Below are 16,716 nucleotides of genomic sequence, written 5' to 3'. Positions count from 1 at the left end.
GTTAGGCTAACACACTCAAGTGCGCTAGCCGTTTTATAGCATTTACTGTTTGTTACTGTATCTTTTTCTCCTTTCTCTAAAAAAAAAAAAAAAAAAAAAAAAAATCGTTGTTTTCCCGCTTTTCTGAACTAGAATAGTCCAGTCTTCAGATTTTGCTGATCTCTGGGCTTTGTCTTAGTTCCTGTGCTATCCATATCCTTATTTGGATAAGAGGAAGCTTCTTTGTTCACCAGTGGGAGTGCGGAGCACTGAGCAACCTATTTGTCCCTGGAGGATTGGTTCCAGCCCAGCAACTTGTAGTTTATTGGCCATTTTGGGTGAATTCCTGGCTCTTTTCAACCCCCTGCTATAAAGCCCGCTTTTGCGCGTTTTAGCGCAAAGTTGCTCATAGAGCAGCATAGGGCAGCGCCAGTTAATCAAGTTTAAACTATTTCTGGCTCCGTAAAGTCTGCTCTTCAATTTTTCCCTTAGAACTGTTCTACTTGCAATCTAAACAGCCTATACTCTATCTGAAAAGCTCAGCACTTGCTTCTAAAGCATTTTTTATACAGGTAAAGCACTCTTAAACAAAAGAAAGTACTTCATTCACCTAAATTCCCTTGAGTACCCATTTCCCTATAGGTCTTTCTGACGCAGTTACACAGCAATCTTTTTCACTATTTCTAGCATGTCGAAGGGTCAGTTGCTGGCGTCCTCTCCTGTTCAGCTGGTGAATCTGGGAATCTTGAGGCAATGTTACAATTGCCTCATGTACACAGACAACCCTCTCCTCCTCCCAACAAATACAAATATATGCGAAAGATGCAACTATATAGCCAAACTGGAGGCTGAGCTCTCTCAATTCAGTACTGGCAAGACCAGTCAGGAGGAGAAGGTAACCACGCACACCACAAACCCAGTCTCACATAGAACTATCACAACTGCAAACCAAACACATAAACACACAAAAACATACTCGGAGGCGCTGATTAAAAATCTACCAAAACAACAGAGGCCTCCAAAGCAGACACCCAAGCAACCACCACCTCAAGACATAGCACATGCAACACATAGTTCACAAAGTCAGTGTGCTAAACAGTCACAGCCCTTAAGGCCAAACAACATGCCAGACACACTTGTAATAGGTGACTCCATAGTCAGACAAACTGACGTGCCGCTCACCAGACTGAACAAGGAAAAGGTCACAGTAAGCTGCCTGTCGGGAGCTAGAATCCGCCACATAACACAAGCACTCAGTTCACTCCACAGCAAGTACAAATATGACTCAGTCATTGTACATGCCGGTGTGAATGACCTGAGACGTACCGCCCTGGACTACATGAAAAGAGACATAGAGGAGCTCTCTGATTATGTAGCCCAGGCCGGTATGACCCTGACCCTGAGCAGCATCTTACCCTCACCAAGAATGATGCCACAGTACAAAGACAAAATGATCAGTTTTAACAATTGGCTTAATTACTGGTGTCATTCTAAGGGGATCCAATGTCTGTCTGCTTGGGATGACATGCTTGACAAGCCACGCTGCTTCGCAAGGGATGGCTTGCACCTGTCACCCCCGGGCTTCAGGATATTGGCCAAGGCTCTTGCCACCCCCATAGTGACTTTTTTAGGCAAGGCTCAAATGACAAACCTACCTCCCTAGAAAACACAAATGGAAAAAAACTAAGGGTAATGCTGCTCAATGCCAGAAGTCTAAACCTCAAGATGCACACCCTCGAAGCCCTCCTCAGTATGGAGAACATAGATGTCTATGCAGTGACTGAAGCCTGGTTCAAGGCTCCTGAGAGCACCCCAGCACTATCAGGTTTTACCTCATATCATGCTTTCCGGCCCCAAAACTTGGACCGAACCACAAAAGGAGGGGGAGTATCCATATTCATCAAAGATACCCACACCTCCAGGTTAGTGGCAACGCACGAAGCATCGGAGACCATCCAGGTGCAACTAACCATAGGCAAAACTGCCTTACAGTTTGTAGCATGCTACAGACCACCCTCTCAAACTCAGGAACCCCACACAGCCTTCCTGAAGACACTGGAGAGTATGAATGTCTCTCCAAATACCATCATTTTGGGAGACTTCAACTACCCAAACATAGACTGGGAACATTACTCAAGCCCCAACACCCTAGCCCAAAGGTTCCTAGAATTCATAAACTCAAATGCAATGGAACAACTAGTCACCATTCCCACAAGAGGAGACAATATACTAGACCTAATCATCACAAACATGGGGACAAAATGCTCCACACCAGAAGTATATCCCTCTTTGGTAAGATCAGACCATAAATTAATCTCACTGGAAATCCACATCCCGCCCCCACCCCCTGCACAAAAGATCACAGTGAAGAACTTCTCAAAAGCCAACTTCACACTTCTTAAGACTGAAGTGGTATCCTTCAAGGCCCCTGGGCCAGTGGAAACCACAACCCACACTGCTGAATCCTTTGCAAATGCCTTCTACGGGCACCTTCAAGAATGCATGGATCATGCAATCCCAAATAAAACCAAGACCCATTCCCCCATAGGCAGGCGCCTGGTCTGGTGGACCCCAGCCATAAACAAACTTTACAACAGGAGGAGGAAGCTACTACATGACAGAGCAAAATCCCTAAAAGGGAAGGCATCTCTGATCAGTACTAGCAAAAAACTACGATCACTCATAAAATCATCCAAGGCCAACTTTGAGAGAAAAATCACAAAAGACAATCACAAGGCCTTCTTTAGCTATGTTAGAAACCTGGGTGGAAACTCCCAGATATGCTCAGAGTTAGTCCAAAATGACACAAAATACACTGAACCCACTGACATTGCCAACATTCTGGCAGACAGGTTCAGTGCATATTTCTCCTCCCCCTCCCCCCCAAAAGGAGAAATAACTATCCCAGCAGAGTGTAGCCTCCCTAACATCTCAGATGCCCAGGTGACAGCCGCCATTCTCTAAAGCTAAAAACACAGCATCAATGGGACCGGACGGTGTCCCGGGCTGTGTGCTACATGAACTCCAAGAAGAACTAAACCCACACATAAGGCTGCTGTTTAATCTTAGCCTTACTACAGGATACGTACCCAAAGAGTGGCGTATGGCAACAGTGGTCCCACTTCACAAAGGCGGTGCTTCTACGGACCCTGGAAATTACTGCCCCATAAGCTTGACGAGCCTGGTCTGCAAAGCTATGGAGAGGATCATTATGGAACTCATAAACAAAGACATTGGGGACCTACAGACATTGGATCCTACCCAATTTGGCTTTGTCAAGGGCAGATCCTGCCTTTTGAACTTGGTCGACTTTTTTGAAACAGTCACTAAGGCCATTGATGAGGGTAAGGCAGTTCACACAGCCTACCTTGACCTTTCAAAAGCCTTTGACACAATACCCCACTCGGGCATCATAGACAAACTCACCAGCTTAAATGTAAACCCATATGTCACAAGATGGGTTGCAAACTGGCTCAAGGACAGAATCCACAGGGTAAGAGTTGCTGGATTATGTCAGACTCTAAGCCAGTCACAAGCGGTGTCCCACAGGGCTCAGTCCTGGGACCCCACTTGTTCGGAATTTATTTTTCCGAGGTACAGGCAAACATAGGAGGATTGTGGCTGACAAAGTTCGCAGATGACTCCAAACTGGGCGCCATAATTGATACTCCAGTGGACACAAACATCCTTCAGAGAGGCCTCATAGAAACGGATAATTGATGCCAGAGCCATGGCCTTAAGCTGAACGCCAAAAAATGTATAGTCATACCCTTTGGGAAAAACAAGGTACCCACAAATTACCACATAGGTGGTAATCCATTAAGTACGGAAGAAGTAATCGAGGACCTAGGGACCCAGGTTGACAGTAACCTCTCATTTGACACTCACATTGCCAAAGTGGTTAGGAAGACTTTCTATATTGCCCACCTTATCATGAAGGGTTTCACATCTAGATCAAGAGAGGTCATTGTGCCCCTGTACTCTTCTCTTATCAGGCCAATGATTGAGTACAATGCCCAATTTGGGATGTATCTCACCCGACACCTGCAGCAGTTGGAAAGACCTCAAAAGTTCCTCACCAAGAGAATAAAGGGTCTTAAACATATGTCATATGCTGCCCGACTGAAAAAACTCCAGCTCTATTCAGTCGCATACCACCTACTCAGAGGTGATCTGTGCCTGACGTACAAGGCCATGTCCAATCCAGAATTAATGGACATGCTCCACCTCAGAAAATCCAAATCCATCAGAGCCACAAGAGTAAGAGACTTAAACCTCAACACAGAAATAAATAGGACATGCTGGAGGGACATATTCATAACCCAGAGGCTCCCTACACTCTGGAACAGAATCCCAGTCCATGTTAGGCAGAGCCCCTCATTGACTCTATTCAAGAGAAATCTTGACGAGTGGATGGGAGATCATAGGTTTACCCCGGGGGTCATCTCTGTGTCACTACTAGACAGAAGCACAGTAAACTAAACCCTAAAAGGGCATAGTATTCTCATCCTAAGGGGTGGTGAAAGCCACACACACTCTGGCTAGGCTTATAAATGCCCTAGGGCAGATAGCCTAGTATGAACCTATGAACCTATGAACTTAGGTGTCTAGTTAACATGCCAGGAACATAATCCTGTGTGAATGAGCCAAGAAATGTATGATCTCTTGGAATCTCAGCTTGTGTAAGAGATCTAAAACCAAAAAAACCCAAAGTACCAATCTGTTGCAGGAAAAATCACAGGAAACAAAAGTAATTTAGAGTGAATGAAAGCACTAAATTGCTTTCATTTCATAGGTTCATAGTAGGCTATCTGCCCTAGGGCATTTATAAGCCTAGCCAGAATGTGTTTGGCTTTTGCCACCCATTTTAAATTAATTTTGCTATGCCCTTTTCCGAGGTTAGTATACTGTGCCTCTGTCTAATAGTGACACAGAAGTGATACCCGGGTTAAACCTACGATCTCCCATCCACTCATCAAGATTCCTCTTGAAGAGAGTCAATGAGGGACTCTGCCTAACCTGGACTGGGATTTTATTCCAGAGTGAAGGGAGCCTCTGGGTTATGAATCTGTCCCTCCAGCATGTCCTATTTATTTCAGTGCTGAGGTTCAAGTCTCTCGAGCGCATAGCTCGATGGGATTTGGATTTTCTGAGGTGCAGCATGTCCATTAATTCCGGGTTGGACATGGCTTTATACGTCAGGCACAGATCGCCCCTGAACAGGTGGTATGCCACTGAGTAGAGCTGGAGTTTCTTTAACCGGGCAGCATATGGCATCTGTTTGAGCCCTTTGATCCTCTTGGTGAGGTACTTTGGGGTCTTTCCAGTTGCTGCAGGTGTCTGGTAAGGTACATCCCAAAGGGCATTGTACTCAATTATGGGCCTGATGAGGGATGAGTAAAGAGGCACGATGACCTCCCTGATCTAGATGTGAATCCCTTCATCATTAGGTGGGCTATATAAAATGTTTTTCTAACCACTTTGGCCACGTGGTTGTCAAATGAGAGACTGCTATCAACTTGGGTCCCCAGGTCCCTAATTACTTCTTCTGTACTTAATGGATTACCACCTATGTGGTAATTTGTGGGCACTTTGTTTTTGCCAAAGGGGATGACTATACACTTTTGGCGTTAGCTTGAGGCCATGGCTCTGGCACCAGTTGTCTGTTTCTATGAGGCCCTTTTGGAGGATGCTTGTGTCAGCTGGAGAGTCGATTATGGCGCCCAGTTTGCAGTCATCTGCGAACTTGGTCAGCCACGGTCCTTCCGTGTTGGCCTGTACCTCCGAGAAATATATACCGAACAAGAGAGGTCCCAGGACTGAGCCTTGTGGGATGCCACTTGTAACTGGTTTGGAGTCTGACATGGCTCCAGCAATTCTAACCATGTGGGTTCTGTCCTTGAGCCAGTTTGCAACCCATCTAGTGATATAGGGGTTTATATTTAAGCTGGTGAGCTTATCTATAATGCCCGAGTGGGGTATTGTATCGAAGGCTTTTCTGAGGTCCAGGTAGGCTGTGTGGACCACCTTCCCCTCATCAATGGCCTTGGTGACTGTTTCAAAGAAATCAAACAGGTTTAAGAGGCAGGATCTGCCCTTAACAAAGCCGAACTGGGTAGGATCCAGTGTCTGTAGGTCCCCAATATCTTTATTTATGAGGACCGTGATGATCCTTTCCATAGCTTTGCAGACCAAGCTAGTCAGGCTTATGGGGCAATAGTTTCCAGGATCCGTTGAGGCACCACCTTTGTGGAGAGGGACCACTGTTGCTGTACGCCACTCTTTGGGTACATATCCTGTAGTAAGGCTGAGATTGAACAGTAGTTTTATGTTTGGGTTTTGCTCTTCTTGGAGTTCATGTAGGACGCAGCCCGGGACACACCGTCTGGTCTCATTGATGCTGTGTTTTTTGCTTTGGAGAGGGCGGCTCTTACCTGAGCATCTGAGATGTCAGGGGGGCAGCACTCTGCTGGGATAGATATTTGCCCTTTTGGTGGGGAGGGGGGACAGAAGTTTGCGCTGAACCTGTCAGCTAGGATGTTGTTCCTGTGATAGTTTTTTTTTTTTTTTTTTGGTTTTAGTGTGTTTCGTACCCAGTCCTGCTTATCCAGTGGTTTTGTGTAAGAGATCTCTCACCCAACAGAGTGATTCCTGACACTTTGAAAAAGACTCTGCAAATATAAGCAAGTCATATGAATAGGAAAGTGTGGATACCCTGTAGTCTGCAATGAGCTGTACCTGGAGATAGACATTTTGTGAATACTCTAGGTGCATTGGGTACTCCAGAGTAAGGCAAAGAACTGCTAGTGTGATTCAGACGCAACAGAGATGTGATAATAAGCATCTTTTAAATCTAGTGTTACCATGATACTTGAAAGAAGTTGGGTTTTCTGAGTTAATCACTTCAATATCTTGAAGCAATGTTTTCTCAAATTCTGATAATGTTACAGCCACAGTTCATATTTTCTTAATGCTAATGTAAAGGGAGTGATCTAAGGGGAACAAGGTTGCTTGAAATATTACAGTGTAAATTAGACCCATCTTTCAGCAAATTTATGTTAATGCAAAAAACTGTCATTCTATCAACTTTTTAAGTTTGTAAGAGTGATATTTAAAAACTGTCCCTATTTTGGGGCCTTTGTTCCCTTTTATGGCTTTGTCCAAATTTTTTGCTGTAAGAGGTTGAGAGGTATGCATGTAGCTAAAAATTGTTTTCAGTGAAAGGTGCTCTGGAATATCTTCAGGGGGGTCCTGAAGTACTATGTTGTCCTTTTGTTGTCTTGTTTGTTTTGTGGTTTTCTGTTTCTTAAAAATGTCTCTTTGGGGAGAAAAAATATTTGCATATTGTGGAATGGGAGAATAGAATATCTGTTTAGTTAATTTTAAGGTCTTCTCTTTTCAGATCCACTTAAATGCCTTCAGAACACTAACCATTACTGATTCAGGCTTGGGGCTCATATGCCTTCTTCAGCTTGTAAAACTTTGTTTTTCAGAATACGTTTTAGAACACAACTATGCAAATCCTTCATTAGATTGTTGATATCACTGAAGGAAGGAATATTATCAAAATCAAATAAAGATCCAAGGTATATCATGAAAAATCTCTCTTCACAGAATAATGAACATATTGACAACTTTCTCTTTTTCTTAGGTAAAGATGGAACTGGAATCAATTTAATAAAATTGAAAGACCACTTGAAATGTTAAATGGTATCTTCATTGGAGGATCTACAATGATCCAGACTGCAAGAAACTTTGTATAAATACAAGTGTTTCTGGGATCACTGTTTGTGTGGCCTCTTGTATGATCCTCTGTAAAACATCAGTAGCCTATCACTGGTCATTCTGTCTGCAAATGTAAAGCTTGCCCATTCCCCATGATATCTCCAACTTGTCCCTTCTAGCAAACCTACGTCTATTGAAAGGTTGCCATTATCAACGAAAATGTGTACTGATCCCTTTGCCAAAAGAGTTGCAAATGGTACTACCTTCTTAAATTAGACAGGTTTCTTTCTTAGACACCTTCATCAGTATGACAGTCTAAGCATGTTTTCTCCATGTTGACTGACCAAGGTGACATTTCAGTTTTATGCTTCAGGGCAGGCTTAATAATAATTCCTGCTTGGAGTCTTCTTTGCTATTTCTCCATTAAAGCTAGAGAAATACGAAAACATCTTATATTTATTTTTCCCTTCACATTCTCTTTTTAATCTTCTCTTTAATTTGTTTACTTCCTTCTTTTTTGCTAGCTGTTTGTTAACTTTAGTTTTATACTCCTTGCTTTTATTAGAAAATGTAGATGATTCATGTTTCTTTTCTAATTTTAAATTCATTGACTGTAGGTATATGGTTTGATCGTTGTTATTTCACTTAAACCAGCTAAGTTCTCACAGTTTTTTGTGTTATGCAAGTCTTTACACAAACAAACATACAAACAAACAAGAATACATACCAAAAATGAAAAGACAGGAAGTACAGTAGTGTTTTAGTGCGAGGTAAGACCCATATAAATTGCAACTGCAGTAGCCTAAGCTATATGGGTCTTACCTCCCACTGCAACCAGACAGCTTCCAAAAGCTAGGAATGCCTTACACATGCTCCAGCTATCAGGATCTTGAGCAGGTCTCCATAAAAAAGACAGCTGCAGTGTGAAAAGCTACAGAGTTCCTTGCCCAGGAGGGGGGCAAAAGCCTTGAAGAACAATGCTGGGAAACAAACCAATCACTAACTATATACAAAAATGGGTGGACACCAAAACCTATAAGTAAGAAAAGGGGGCTGGAGGGAGGGGAAGCCACTCTAACAGTGAGCTATTAGAACATCTACTGTTATGGTAAGTTTCACTCACGGAACTGTATTATGTTCAAACATAGATCACTGTTGCAGTACTTTATGCTATATGGGTAAATTACCAGAGCTTAATGAAGAAAAGGCCAAAAAGGGAGGAGACCAATAAATTAAGACAATGGTCATAGCAAAATCTGTTCTGGACCTAGAGAAAGATTCTTGTTTGTAGTGTTTTTTTTATAATGCGTATAGAGGACCATATTGCTGCCTTTAAAATACTTGTAGAGCCACTCCTTTCCAGAAAGCCAATGAAAAGGACAAAGCCCTTCTGAAATGGGATGTAATGGGCTTATTATGGTGTGTAAAACAAAAGGCAATAGCATGAGGCAACCATCTGGAAATGGTCTATTTTGAAACTGGCTGCCCTTTTCTCTTACCTTTGTAGGAGAGAAATAGCTGATTACTTTTCCTGAAGGTTCAGGTTTGGTCTAGTTAGTATCTGAACTGCCTGGCAACATCTACAGTGAGTATATGAGTATTTCTCCCTTCTTCTTTGATTCAAGAAAGAAAACTTTGAGGTTAATTATCTGGCTTAAAGTTAATTCTGAGGAAGAATGTCAGTAGTGGATCCATAGCAGCTATGGGTGGGAGAGCTGCTTCTGTCCAAAAACAGAAGTCAGCAGTTATCTAGTACTAGACAGTCTAACATCTTGTTACACATCCTTCATTTTCTTTTCATGTTCTGTATATTTAGAACTATACATATGAAGCTATCAGCACTAAATTAAATAAAGTGAATAAATTTAATACAGACATTAAAGGCATAAGCAGAATTTATAACACTAGGTATTCACTTTAGACAAAAGTCATTTATTTCCCTTAACCCCTAAACCTCCCTGAGCATAAGTAAAGATGGCAAGAGGTATGCACTTCCATCAGTATCTGCATTGTTCCTGCCAGGATTAAGAAAAATAATAGAAACTTGCCTCCTGCAATCCACAATGCGGAAACTCACAAAATGATTACTCATTAAGTCTACTTCCAACCATAGACTTCTTGCACATATGTTACATACATTATGGTTTTATTCAAGATTATAGTTTGGCCCACAACCAGAGCCGGATCATGGTTGAATGGGGCTCTAGGTAGCCCCTCCTGCAGCAACCCCCAACCCCCCACACAGCATCCCCCTCCCCAGCCATTCCAGTGTTCTATTACTTGGCTATTTCTACCCAGTTACCATAAACACTGCTCAAAACTGTCAATGCGTATACTGTTTCTTATTTACGTCTACAATGATTACATATATTGAAATAAAAATAGCACAAACACTGCTAGCCACCTGCTAAACAAGCAATGCAGTCTATCAATGTAAACAGACTTAGCGTCAGCAGTAAAGTTATTTGCCCTTGAAACCCACACTCATTGAAATGGCATTAAAACCCACATTCAAAGTAAATGCATCTAGCCAGTAGAGAATTAAGTTTACCTATGGGTTGTTTTCAAACCATAGGCTCCTTGCACACATTTTTAAGGCCATACATATAAGTATGTGTTCTATGATTCACCCTCCTGATTGTATTAAATTACATTCCTTGTACAATACAGCACCACTTGTTAGAATGATTTAAATTTGTAGTTTTGAACATTATTCCAGTAAGTAATGAAACAAAATGTATAAACCAATAATAATAAAACCATTTAGAAAATTCCAACCATAAATGGCTACTCAAGTTTCTGTCATTACAATCCACCATTATCAGACAATAAGCACAATCTCTGCAAAAGTAAAAGTCATCTGAATAATTCCACATTAAAGAGATATGTAAATAATGAAGACGGTGATACTGGCAAACAACTTTACATTTCAGTGATTCAGCTTACAAATTCAGTGCCTGCTGCCCTTGAAGAATTAATTGTCTATGGTACATTAAAAAAAAAAAATTGATATGCTGGTAATATTGCAATGGGACTAACTGACAAGTCAGCAACACGTTCATAGTTACTAGGCATCTCATATAAAGGAGGACACACTCAGGAGTGCAGAACCCCTATCCCCCCCTAAAATGCATCAAATAATCAGCAATCAAAAGGGCACTCCAATATCAGCACTCTATATACATGGTGTGGGAGTAGAATTCACAGCCTTCTGCACGAAAGGCATTATGCTACTAACACTGTTTTCAAATTCTACAGCAAGAACAGTTATTACCATTTGCTAAACAAAACCGTTAGTTGAACATTGAAAACAGACTTAGAATGAGCAACAGTAGACCTCCCTTCCCTTGAAACTCATAATTCCTTGAAAATGCACTGAAACTCATAATTCCTCAAAAATGTACTAAAATTCAAACTCACAATTCCATCAGCAGTCTGGTAGTTGGTGTAAAGGATTTAGGCTCTTGTCTCCTGTAACCAAGTTACAGGGTCAAGCCTGATCAAGTTAATTGACTAACCTGCCCACCCCAACTCTTGCATTACATACTATACCTCCCTAACTCTTAACGTCTTAGTGAAAGAAACCTGGACAAAGCCTAAAATAATGGGGGGACAAATGTCCCAAAAAGGAACAGATTTTAAATATTGCTCTTATAAACTTAGAAAGTTGCTAGAATAACAACATCTGTCTCAGAATGCATTTTCTGAATTAAATTAAATCTGAAACTCAAATGTATGACATTATTTAGTTATTTCAGTCCTCAGTGATTTTCCAGAAAACCACAATTTTATGAAGAACAGGCCAAAAATATGAGGCAGAAATCTGCACAGTTGAAAGGTATGCATACCTCTCAACCTCTTAGTGAAAAAATGAGGACAAAGCCTAAAATAACGGGGATACAATGACCCGAAAATAGGGATAGATTTTAAATATTGCTCTTTTTAACTTAGAAAATAGCTAGAACAACAGGATTTGTGTTAACATGCATTTTCTGAAGGATATGAAGTCTGAAACGCATATATATGTCATTATTTAGTGACTTAAATCCTCTGATTTGTGAGAAAACCACAAAGTTTATGAGAAATATACCAAAACTATGAAGCTAAATGTGGACAGCTTATACCTACCGTCTCTCTGCTCTCTCTCTCTCACACACACAGACACACACAGACACATACACACACACACACACACACACACACACACACACACACACACACACACACACACACACACAGACACACACACGCACGCACACACAGACACACACACACACACACACACACAAAACATTTTCTCTGCTTGCACACACACACACTTACCTTCTCACTGCTCACTTGCAAGCTCGCACATATGCTCCCTCACTCACTCACATGCACAGTCATACCAGAATGGCTAGTTTAAATTCTGCAAGCGAGTGTGGAATGTGTTTACATCCGCACTGGCATTTATGCATATGTGCAATGCATGCACTGCCCTCCTTAAAGGAGAAGACATCGTGGTGTTGAGAATTTTTTTATTTTTTTTTAAATATGTGTTGAAACCTCCTGGCCAGAGTGCCCCCCCCCCCCCGTAGCCACTGTTGCCTAGTGCTGGATTTGGCTCAACCCACAACAGCTTTTCCGATTTTTAGTCTTTATTTGGATGCAACCAAATCAAGACTGAAAAATGTCTTATGTCATAACACTGCTGCTGTTACTGCTAATGGGGAAGCTTTAGCTCCCCTAGCCACCCCACCCCCCTGGTAAATCTGCCAATGAATGTTTTCTCAAAGAAAACTGATCTCTGTGAAAATAAGGTAGCATTGACTCACCATAAGAGCTTGTAACTCAGATACTCTCCTAGTAGATGTCAGAGGAAAGAGTAGAACAGTCTTTCAAGTTAAGAACCTCAATTCAGATTCATGAACTGTTTCAACAGTGCATGCTTCTCAAGCACAAAGTTCAGTTTGAATGAGAAGCCGCCTGCTTCCTAGGTGGATGAGTATTTAACAGCCCTTTCAAAAGCTGTTTAACTTGAGCTTTATCAGAATGGGGGGGGGGGTCCAAGAGCAGACAAGCATGAAAAATAATTATAAAGGCCATTGGACAGTAACTCACACATATATTCAAGAATTAGAGGCAACAAGGTCTAAAGAAGTTCCTGGTTCTTTCACTGGCACCAACTAGAAAACTAGAATATTTTTTTCCACTTGTACATATATGATTTTCTAGTAGCAGGTTTTCTTGTCTCTTTTAGTATCTGTAGCACATAAAAAATAAAATAAAAAAGGGCCTAAAACAAAATTATCCCGACAGTTAGCTGAAGAGTTTTCAGACTGGGTTGTACCAAACTCCCTCTGTCCTGTGTGAGTAAATATGGTCTGTGAGGAAGGCTGTGGTAATTGCCCATGTCCAAATTAAAAAGAAGGAGAAACACTGCTGCTTTTTTCCAAAGGTAATAACCAACAAAACTTTTGGAGAGTCCTTCTGGATCTTCAGAAGAACCATAAACATCTGTGAAAAGGGTGGAAAGGCATACAGGGACATTCCCATCCATGGGAATGAGAAAGCATCTATCTTCCAGGCCAAATGGCAAGAAGTCCTGGAGCAGAATTTCTTTAGTTGCCTGTCATGGTGGTAGGCAAACACATCTACATAAGCTGATCCCTACAGTTGGATCAATTTTTGGAAGACCCCAGAATGAATTTTCCATTCAAGGGGAGTCTGTCCTGCTGAGCTTGTCTGCAACTAAGTTTTGCTCTGATGGAATGCATGAAGCATGAAGAGACAAGGTGAGCTGAGTTGCTGCTTCCCAGGCTATAATAGCAAGTCTGCAAAGGGGGAAAGCTCTGGCAACCCTCTCCCCACCATTCTTTATGTTTCACATGGCTGTGGTTTTGTCTGTGTATACCTGCAGAAGTATTTACAACTGCCAACATCTCTTTGATATTTAAGTGTTTCTGTCTATCTACAGATCCCACAGAGCTTGTACTTTTACCCCTTTTGAAACCACTCCGCATGCCATGTCTGAAGCATCCTTGATGACTGACTAGAGGTGGGGTATAAGGGAGTAAAAGAAAACATAGATTGCATCTGTTTGGCCCATCCACCTTTCAATCTCCTTCCCCAGAACTGGAATTTGAAAGACCAAATAGTCCAGAGTGATCTGAGATACTACTCTATTTTTGTCATGTGCAGTCTGGCTAGGGCAAGTATGAGCATTATCGATGTCATGTACCCCAGACTCCTGAGAATCTCCCTGCAGATGTATGGTTTTGATTGAAGAAAAGTAAAGTTGTGTAAGCTGAACTTACCATAACAGTAGATGTTCGAATGATCACTACTGCATTAGCATTAACTATATAGTTATACTCAGCAAGCCAGAGAGCTTCCTAACAGCCAGCCAGCTTCCAAAGCTTCAGTGCACCTACCATGTCAGGTAGCATGAGCTTAGCTGACTAAAATACAAGTTTGGGTATGAAGCCCATCAGAGCATCTCAGGAAGAACTATTGAAACAAGTCTACTTTATTTGGAGGAAGAAAGGCTATTACCAAGGCAGAGTCTAGCAAACATCCCAAAAAGATCATTCTGAGGGTAGGGATGAGAGAAGACTTCTGAAAGTTTATTAGAAAACCCAGATTGAATAGAAAGTTCTAAACAGTTGCAAAAGACTTTTGAAAACTGAAAAAAAGAGTCTAGAAAATAAGACACTCATCTAAATATGGAAAATGTGAATATGATGAAGTCTGCAGTAAATCATGACTGGAGCTAGGCATTTTGTGAACAACCTTGGTGCTGTGTACAGCCTAATGGGTAAAACAGACAACTGATGATGTAACCCAGATACAGCAAATCATAAGAAATGCCTGAAATGCTTTACAAAGAGGATGTCATGACAGGTGTCCTTTAGATCCAGCTTTATCGTGAAAGCCAGAGAGAGAGAATCAGAGGTACAAGAAACTGACTACATAATATCTTAAACTTTAGAATCTTGATGAAAAGGTTTAGAAAAGCAAGATCCACTGCAGGCCTCCAAGACCTTTCTGTTTCTGGAACAAGAAAAATTACTGAATAAAAACCTTAGTCTAGGAGATTGGGTTCACAGCTTCTATGACTCCTTCAGGCATCATAGGTTTAGCAGCAGGATAGGAGAAAATAGAGAGACCTGGTTCCCAGGAGAAGACAGAATCCCTTGGAAAGGAAGAGTGATTTGCATTAACAAATGTACACCTGCTAGAGTACCTTCAGAGCCCAACTGTCATCTGCACTTCCCAGGCAAGTGAAGCCACTTCACCTGGCCCCTCCCCTGACATTAATAAAAGTGCCTTTCCCTTAGCTGATAAGGGCATCTCTATAGCCAGAGTATGTGGATATCTCCTAGTCTTTAGTAGCTAATACAGCTACACCAAGAGGACTGAGGGGAAAAAGATGGGCAGTTTGAGGAACAATAAACACCACAGCAGAGTCACCCACCAATGGCTGAGGTAGAATACGAGCTGGCCTGACAGATGATGACTCCTTTGAAATTTTCTTTTTGTATGTAAGGGAATGTGCTACCACAGAAATCCATGATTACTCCTTAAGTAAGCCAAGGAAGAGACATCAAAAACAATGAATGGAGACAGGGCAACTCAGTAACTTATAAGGTAGAGAACAAGTGGCTCTAAGTAAGTAAACCACTGATGATCCCCCCCAGACTACTACCCTTACCCCAAACACATAAAAGTTTATAATTTAAGTAAAATTTCTGTCAAATATAAAACTATTCCTCTCAAAAAGTTTACACGAGCATTTATATAACTGCACTGAAAAAGTACACATACAGTTTCCTAGCTAAGCACAATCATTTTCACAGGAAAATACAAGTTTTTTTCCCATAAAATAAAAGTTAGTAAAAGCTTTCTCCAGCTGGACTTTTTTGCCCAACTCTTGAAGATCAATAGCCAATTGGCAGTTTCTTGGTGGTAAAAAAAAAACCCTGAAGATTTTTTTGCTCCAACTGTCTTTTTTATGCAATTGGACCACGTGGAAGGTGTCTTTAACTTTTAGAAGCTGCCCAGTTGCAGTGGAGGTAGGACCCATGTAGCTTAGAGTAACTGCAACAGTGATCTATGTTTGAACATTTCAAGTTCAGTCAGAAGAAAGAGAAATCCTATTCTCTCATTTCTGTAATTCTGTAGTCACTTTATGGTTACTAATTTCTTGTTAAATCAATAGTATGATTCTTAATGGCATACAGGCATCAAAAACAGAAATGCATCACATCAGGTTAGGTTCATAGATTGTTACTAGGCATGCGGTCCAGGAGACCATTGAAGGGCCTAGTCTAATTTCCAAAGCACTTTCTGGTTAAATGACTTGCTCAAGGTCACATAGTAGGCAAATGGAGAATGATAAAATAAAACTCTGCACCACAGGAAGCAGCTTGTTAACAGCTCATAGCCTTAATCTTCTGTGCTAACTACCTGACTGTACACTATGAAATAAAATTATATTCCACATTTTTTCAATAAGCAAAGCATTGCAATAAATGAAAAAAAGAAACAGCTGCATGTCCATTCAACTGCATCACTCAATTTCTATTTTACACAGTTCACTCACAAATCATTAATGCATTGAAAGGGAAATGGTAAGCTCAGAGGAACTGAATGACTGCAAATAGTAGTGCTAAGGAAATGGTTACATACAATTTTAAATAAAAAGCCAAAAGGAACAATGACTAATCAGAAATGCCTCAATAAGTCATTCATCTAACTTTATGTCACACAGCAATTCAGGGAAGCATCTAAGCTGAAATATTTTGTTTTCCTAAAATGTTTGCAAATACAAATGTAATCCTGTAGGCTCATTATTGGTAGCAGTATTCATGTGATATAACAGATGTAATTGTTAAACCATTAATACTTACTACATGAAGAATCTTTGCAGGGGCTAGAACTGGAACTACTATAATTATCTGATATATCCAAGTCATCATCAAATTCTGAACAGACATCTACATATCAAAACAGATAAAAACATATTGAGAA

General features: G+C 41.1%; 1 protein-coding gene across 1 annotated transcript in view; it reads right to left on the bottom strand.

Annotated features, from left to right (window-relative positions):
- NEK10 (NIMA related kinase 10) overlaps nt 1-16,716 on the bottom strand; it is a 3,576,599-nt gene that overhangs the window by 598,968 nt on the left and 2,960,915 nt on the right. The window contains exon 29 of the mRNA XM_044064761.1: nt 16,596-16,682. Coding sequence (XP_043920696.1) covers nt 16,596-16,682 — 87 coding nt within the window. The remainder of the gene's footprint in view (nt 1-16,595; nt 16,683-16,716) is intronic.

This window comes from Protopterus annectens, chromosome 3.part0 (genome assembly GCF_019279795.1).
Source record: "Protopterus annectens isolate FY-2018-M chromosome 3.part0, PAN1.0, whole genome shotgun sequence".
NCBI classification, from domain to species: domain Eukaryota; kingdom Metazoa; phylum Chordata; order Ceratodontiformes; family Protopteridae; genus Protopterus; species Protopterus annectens.
This window is presented reverse-complemented; position numbering and strand designations above follow the sequence as displayed.